Source organism: Bactrocera latifrons, unplaced genomic scaffold (assembly GCF_001853355.1).
Source record: "Bactrocera latifrons isolate USDA-ARS-PBARC rearing strain unplaced genomic scaffold, ASM185335v1 scaffold_104, whole genome shotgun sequence".
Classification (NCBI taxonomy): Eukaryota; Metazoa; Arthropoda; class Insecta; order Diptera; family Tephritidae; genus Bactrocera; species Bactrocera latifrons.
The window spans coordinates 1140202-1147869 of NW_017534453.1; the positions used below are offsets into that span (position 1 = coordinate 1140202).

A 7668-nucleotide genomic window follows, 5' to 3' on the forward strand; every position below is an offset into this window, starting at 1 on the left:
AAAAAAATATTATTTTTATTATTATTTTGTATAGGAAAATTTTTAAAATAATTTTTCCAAATCGCATATATGTACATGAAATTTTGCCTTATTTGAACTTCTTTTTAAACTTAAACTAACTGAGCACTAAATTGATTTGGTTAATTTTTTTCTTGCTTTCAGGGCAATACTCACTCGTCGAACCCGATGGCTCTATACGCACAGTCGACTACACTGCCGATCCCATAAACGGTTTCAACGCTGTTGTCACGAAATCTGGACCCACAGTGCATGCACAAGCGTTAGTACCTGGACCACATGTTGCGCCAGCGCCAGTCGTAGTGCCAGCACCAGCGCCGTATGGTAAGTGGGAGTTTAACGATAAATTATAAGAATATTTAAGGAAAATTGTAATTTTTTTTATTAATATGTTTGAAGTAGTTCGATTTGATAAGTCCTCTCCATACTAATACATACTAAAATCTATAGGTTTAGCCCACTATACAAATTGCCACAGTATTGCTGTTGAAAATAGTTTTCCCAAAACGAACTGCTCACCCAAAGACTTCTATTAATATTCTTAAATAATTTCCTATAGCTACCCTTCACCTCTTGCTGTATAAAATCACATTTTTCATACTTACATAAGCTGTCACCTGCTATCTCTCAACATTCCTAATTTATTACAACAACAGTAACATTAGCATTTGCGTCTTCATCCATCTGCATTCATTTACATAATTTTCCCTGCACAGGCATTAACACATATCGCATGGTGAAGTTATTGCGCCGCCACGCCCATATCATCAATAATCAAATACTCAAATTTCGCCCAGACGAATCGGTCGAAGCAGACTATAGGAATGATTATCATTACTAATTTGGAATGAGTACAAATGAAATGTAAATGAAACAGCCACCTACGGCATGTAACTCACATACGCTCATAAACATACGCACATATATATCTACATATATACCTATTTATATAATGTTTATAGTGCAGTACACTATATGGGTATGACTTAGCTATAGTAAGCATATACTTGAAGTATATGTCTTAGTCATCTTAATTGTCTCCACACACGCACACACACACACACACRTATAAGCATTACTCATTTATTTTCCCACAAGGCAAGCACTCATTCATAATTGCCCAGAGTWCTAATGCAAATTAAAATGTTTAAAAGATCAGCGCGAAAATCAATCTAGATTACATATTATACTACACCTGTTTTTATTAGTTCAACGCGACAATACAAAGCATCGTTAGCCTGTTTAACACATTTATCTCGTTTCTTATGAAAGTCGCGGTTTTTCATGATTCACTTATAAATAATTAGTTTTAGTCGAACACTTTGCTCTGTTTGTTCTATGTGAACTCTTTCTTGCAATACAAATAATTTGCAATTTCCTGTTGGTTGAACGATGCAACGAAGTGAAGGTTTAGCATTGCTGAGTTCAGAGATTGAACGAAAGTGTTGGAGTACAAAGCTAGAAACTGCGGTTCTAATTAAAAAGTGCATAAGTCAACTCAAGAAACCTTCACCAAAACGAAATAAAAAATATTGTTAAAAATATAATTAATTTATTTAAAAAAGAGTTCACCATTTTTTTTTTTTTTTTNATAATTAATTTATTTAAAAAAGAGTTCACCATTTTTTTTTTTTTTTTTAATAATTTTAAAAGTTGGTTACTAAAGGCTTACCCAAGCTTTTTTTTTTCTAAATAAAAGAACATAAAATTTAAATATAACTTCTATAAACTTATTAAGATATAGTTATGATTTAAAGCAAAAACTGCAGTGTTCAAACCACCTTCTAATTTATATCGAGAGATTTTCAAAAGTTTTCTTCAACTTAAAAAAATGTTTCTAGACTTTGTTCTTTTCAACAATAATGTGCCAAAAATATAACTAGCCTAACGGTGAATACTATTTATTAACCCAAAGCTTTGCAAATGAGTAAAACAGCCTGACGATAAATACCTTTCAGTTATCGAACAGCTTTCGCTTTCATATCGAAGTGTTTGCTGCCTAACGGTAAATACTTTTCAGTTACCCAAAAKCTTTCGTATGAACTTAAAACTGTTACATAGAAGCAATTTTCTAGCGGTGAAAAGAAAGAAAAAAATTGCATGAAATTCAAAACGCCTTAAAACAATTTTTTAAATACTTCCAGCATTTTTGTATACCTCAAAGCTTTCATATTGCAATAATTTTGATTTTCTTATAATAAAAAGAGACAGGTGTATACATTTATACCGGAGAGCTTTTGGATAAACTTAGTGCTTCATATTTTAAATATTTTGATCTTCTTGGGAGAAAACTTCAATTCACTAAATCCATGTTCTAACTCTTCCTTCGCTAACAATGAATATTTTTTTATTACAAAAAACCTTTTGGATAAGCCTAAAACCTCTTCATTGAAATAATTTTGATTTTTCTTTCAATAAATAAGCAATTTTCCATCATTTTGGGAACTATTTTCTGCTTAATGGTAAAAACTTGGTAGTTACCGTTAAGCTTTCAAATGAGCTTAAAGCTTTCTCATTTCATTTTGGGAACTATTTTTTGCTTAATGGTAAAAACTTGGTAGTTATCGTTAAGCTTTCAAATGAACTTAAAGCTTTCTTATTGAAATAATTTGGATAATAAAAAAGGAATGGTTTATTTTATTATCAAATTTTTATTTCCCACCATTTCGAAGCATTTCTTGCCTATTTTTTAGTTATAGAAAAGCTTTCGAATAGCTCACAGCTTTCTCATTAAAATAATTTTGATTTTTCTTTCAATAAATAAGAGATTTAATAGATAGAAATAGGTGGAATCTTGCCTAATATTATATACTTCCTAGTTTCCGCAAAGCTTTCACACGAGCTTTAAATTTCTTATTGAAATAATTTTGATTTCTACACATTAAATAGAGGCATTTTAAGACGAAATACATTTTTTGGTAGTTTTTAAAATGGAAATTTAGTTAATTTACTATTGTCTCTGGTAATAACAAATATTTATAAACTGAGGACAACAAAATAATATTTTTTTTTATAACAATAGTACCGCTGGGGTTAAAGGTTTTGATGAACAGCATCAAAAAATACTTTGTAATAATACTCTCACTCTTATTATATAAATTATAGAATCTAGAGTTGATTTGAGAGCCAAGAAATATTGAAAAAAAATATATAAATATTCTACATAAAGCATAAAAACTAATTTACCAAGCTGCCATTGCAAAACCTTTCAGATAATTATCATTTAAGTYGATTAATTTAAAGCAATTAATTTACTTCAAGCAAACACAAGACTAATTTTTTTCATAAAATTAATTTGAAAAAAATTATAAAAAAAAAAACCTTTTATACCCTCCACAAAACTATGCTTATAAAAACCATTAATAATTTCCTCTACAAATTACCATAGAGCTCRCACATTCTTCTCGACACCAGCATTTTTCTGTGCGAACCGTTCTATTTTATTTACTATTTCATTGTTTTCGTTTTCACTACTATACGCCAAATTCCCAGCACTACCAGAAAGTTTGTTAAGAAGTGTACTTTACAAGCGCCAAAGCCTCATAACAACAGCCTCTCAAACGCCCMACTGCAACACCCCTCTCCTTCAGTTTCGGCGTTTAACTGCGCCGCTGGGCGTATTGCCCGCCCAGATTACTTCATCAGCTTTTTGTTTTCTTACGCAGCCAATTTGTGGGTTCCCAGATTAGCATAAAATATTGCTAGAAACATAAAATTAAAAAAGAAACAAGCAACATCTGCAATTATAAAGAAACAGCAGTACGCTAAGCTGCGCCGAGAAGTTGTGGGCGCAACTATGTAAWAAGCAGCAGAAAAAAAATTTGCGAAATTTCTGAGCTGAAAARATATGTGCAATGTAAACAAAAGTTTTTCACACAACCTATTTGCAGGCGCGCTGTGGCAGAACAATGAGCGACAGGTGACACATTTATGCGGTGGCTAGAGAATTGCTAATTTCGCATAGTTATACATAGCTATATATACATACATATATGCACGTATGCCTCAGCCCTTTCTGCATATAAAAAATGCGACACCCCTACCAAACGCGCGCTCCAGACATTAACTTAGCTTACCTTATATTAGACTAKATTTAATTTCTTTCCATCAAACAACAACAACTATGTCACTTCAGTCTAAAAAGCAGCGCACCAAAAGTAATCACTAATTCACATAATAAATCAATTGTGACGCGAACAGTTTCATCAGCCAAATCTGCGTTTAATAAATAACTGTATAATATTACACATTTCAACGCTATGCATCTCGCATGCACATACACACATACAAACCCATATAACTTATAGCTTTCCTTAGCTCAACCACCTGTGTGCTAATCAAAATGAGCGCATATTTCACCTACACTGCCTTTTTTGTTGTATGAGTTTTTCCCAATGCTGTCATCTGGCACCATATTTGACAATATTTGAAATTTACTCCCCTATTTGCAATGAAATTTCGTATCACTTTCAGAGTCTTTCACAGTTTGGTAGCTATTAGGCAGTAGGCAAATCAAGTGGTTTGTTATTATTGTTATTGTTTTTTTGCTTGTTTGTTATTGTTTTTCTTTTTGAGAAATGTTTAACTTATCTTATGCATAGTTGTTTATAATGTTTATTGAGGTGTAGCCCTCCTTGACTGTCGAAAAGTGGAGCAAGTTCGTTGCTTAAGTCTTTTGAAATTTTACCTAAATACTTGGGTAACATCACTTTAAATGCATCTTTTATTTAGCTATATAAATAATTTTTGAAAATATAAAATTTTTTATTATAAAAATCAGAATTTTCCATTCTAACGACATTTAGTGGGCATTAAATATAATAAAATGCTAGCAACCACTCTTACTGGAAGTCTAAAATCTGTCTTTTTGTCTTGACTAAATGTTATGCAGCTCTCAATAAATTTTTTTTTTTTTTAAATTATGCTTGTCAGGAAATTAAAATGATTATCAATACAACTTTAGCTCCTTATATCCTCACAAAACCAATCACATGAGTAGCCAAGTCATAGCTCTAAGTCGATTTGCCTTAATCGTCGGTCTAAACGTAAGTCTATAAGTACACGACCTAATCGCTGAGTTTTTTAGATATCGATATGATATTTTACAAACACCCTTTGYACACCAAGAAGCTGCTTATATGTTGAAATTGACGATATCAGRCAGCTATAGCATAAAGCTGCCAAACAAACTGAACGATCAAAAGCAATACCTTGTATGTAAAACTTTCTTATTTGACAAGATATTTTCACGAAATTTGGCACAGATGATTAATCGAAACAATGCTATAGTCTCTGAAGAAATCTCTTAACTAAGATCGGGTCACTAAGCATAGAGGACTCACCAAAATTTATGCTTTTTCTTGTCGTGTGAATTTTTTGCTTATTTTTCATAAATGGTTCCTTCTTTGCACTTTTTGTTTAGTACTAGCGCCTTCCAATCAAATTATTATTATWTTTTTTTCTTAATTGAATAACTATTTTCATTCCTTTTCACGCAACAGCATTCCAAAATAATATTTTGTCAACCAAAAAAAAAATATTTTTCAACCAAAAAACTATTTTCCGAAAAAAAATATATTATTTTATACTCAAATTAATTAGTAAACAATGTAATAAGTGAAATTTATTTAACAAATAACATATATATGTATGCAAAATAAATAATACACACATGAATATATACATATACACACACACGCAYACACATAACGCAACGTCAAATTTCAACGCAACACCAAAAGCACGTCACAAATAAATTGAAATAAATTAAAGCAACGGTCATCATGCCACTGTATTGCCCAAGCATGTTACCTATTTGTTGTTCTTGTTGTACGCTGTTTGCGAAAACACAYAACAACAAACAACAGCCGAAAAGGCAGTGAACTGTATCATTCACAGCGGCTAAGCTGAGTTTCTTTTTTTCCAATGTGCATGGATGACATTGCTTTAGTTTAGAGGCAAGCAGAGTTGTTGTTGTTTTTGTTATTCATGCTTGCGGTTATTTGCACCATTTGTTAGGCAACTGATGTGCGCACYGCGCAATTTAAGCAATTTGCACAGCGAGCAACATAAATTTCTGCAAAGTAATAAACACTTGCGCCGGCAGAGGACAAAAGAAAAATTGTCATTGCTAAGGAAATATTAGCGCATAAATTGCAAATAAATATAGGCCAAATTAAATTTAACTAAGCCAAAGAAAAAAATGCGCAGCAAAATTTAAAAATAACGAAAAAAAATTGAGCAAGAAAAATTTACAAACAAATTATTAAAAAAAATGAAAACAAATTACACTAAAAAAATAGATTTTTAAATATATGCGAATTGTAGAGCGGTGTATTTTATATGCACTAGCTGTTGTTACTAAATTAATATAAATTTTTWWTTWTTTTTTTTTAAATATTATCAGATACATACACATGCCCTTAGCAACTACTTTCCACTACTTTCTGACAATTTATTTTTAATAAAATTTTCACAAAATCCMCCATTTTCTACTTGCAGCCCCAAAACCGTACGCACCCATCGCTCCCATCCACTACGACTACGACGATTACGGTCATGGTGCTCAATACGAATACGTGCCCCAATATAACGGTCATTATGGTGGCGGCGCCGGCTACAACGCTCACTACGACGGACACTAYGGTGGACACCACGGCGGTCACTATGGCGGCCACTATTGAGCGYGCGGCAGCAGCGCTCCCAGCTGAGTACTACACTTTTCGGCTACGTTAATTGCATTCGTTCACCAGCAGCAGCAATTGACACTTCAAGCCACTATATTTTTTCCACGYATATCTTCCATACTTACTTACTGCCTACAACTTACTCACCAAATGCTTTGTACCCTTCATATATTTTATAACTGAAGCTATTTACCGTCAATGTCCATCAAAGTAGTTCATAAGTTTGTATTGTTTACTTTTTAGTTTATTTTTTTTTTTTAGTTTTGTTTTGGTTTTTGTAATCATATTTTTATTGTATTATTGGTTGTTGTACGTTATGTATATTGTGTGCAAGCTTTAAATTTTCATTGCCGTACGTATATCCACCATATTTGTAACAAAATAATATTTATAATGAACGTATGTATGTAAGTAAAGAAGATGATGTACAATATATCATTTTTATGTAATTTTTTTTTAATGTATAATAAAGAAATTTTTTTGTAATGCGACAATAAAACGAATACTCAAAAATTAATTGGAATGTTTGAATTTAATCTTACTACTAATGTATATGGTTTCAAAACACTGTAATTTACTGAGGGCTGCAATGAGAAAGAATATTTTTGAGTATGTAATCAAAAAAATTAGTATTAAAAGAAGTAAAGAAGGGAACTTTTTCTGCTCTTACAACTTGCAAGAATCAAAGTCGGCGATATACCTTCAAATGGTGGCAAAATTTTATATCATAAATAATTATAATAAGAACATTTCCAATGAGTGATATATAGGTAAGTGCTATTAACTCAACCGAAGTGCTAAATTTGATACGAGAGGATCGAAAWTTTTATATTAGGAATATGAGGTTTCGACCAACGTATAGACCAATAATTCTAATTTAGCAATAAGCCACATAAATTTAAAGAAATCTTCATTCAAAATCTCATTCGAAATCTTCTATGGTTTAAAGACAGGTGGAAAAACA

At 31.6% G+C, this 7668-nt stretch overlaps 1 protein-coding gene across 1 annotated transcript; it reads left to right on the forward strand.

Moving 5' to 3' along the window:
• The first annotated feature begins 69 nt into the window (after positions 1 to 69).
• LOC108968846 (cuticle protein 21) lies at positions 70 to 7198 on the forward strand. Its single transcript, XM_018933148.1, has 3 exons — positions 70 to 85; positions 163 to 342; positions 6520 to 7198. The coding sequence occupies exons 1-3, from the start codon at positions 70 to 72 to the stop codon at positions 6699 to 6701; spliced, it is 378 nt and encodes a 125-aa protein (XP_018788693.1). The 3' UTR covers positions 6702 to 7198.
• Positions 7199 to 7668: the final 470 nt, after the last annotated feature.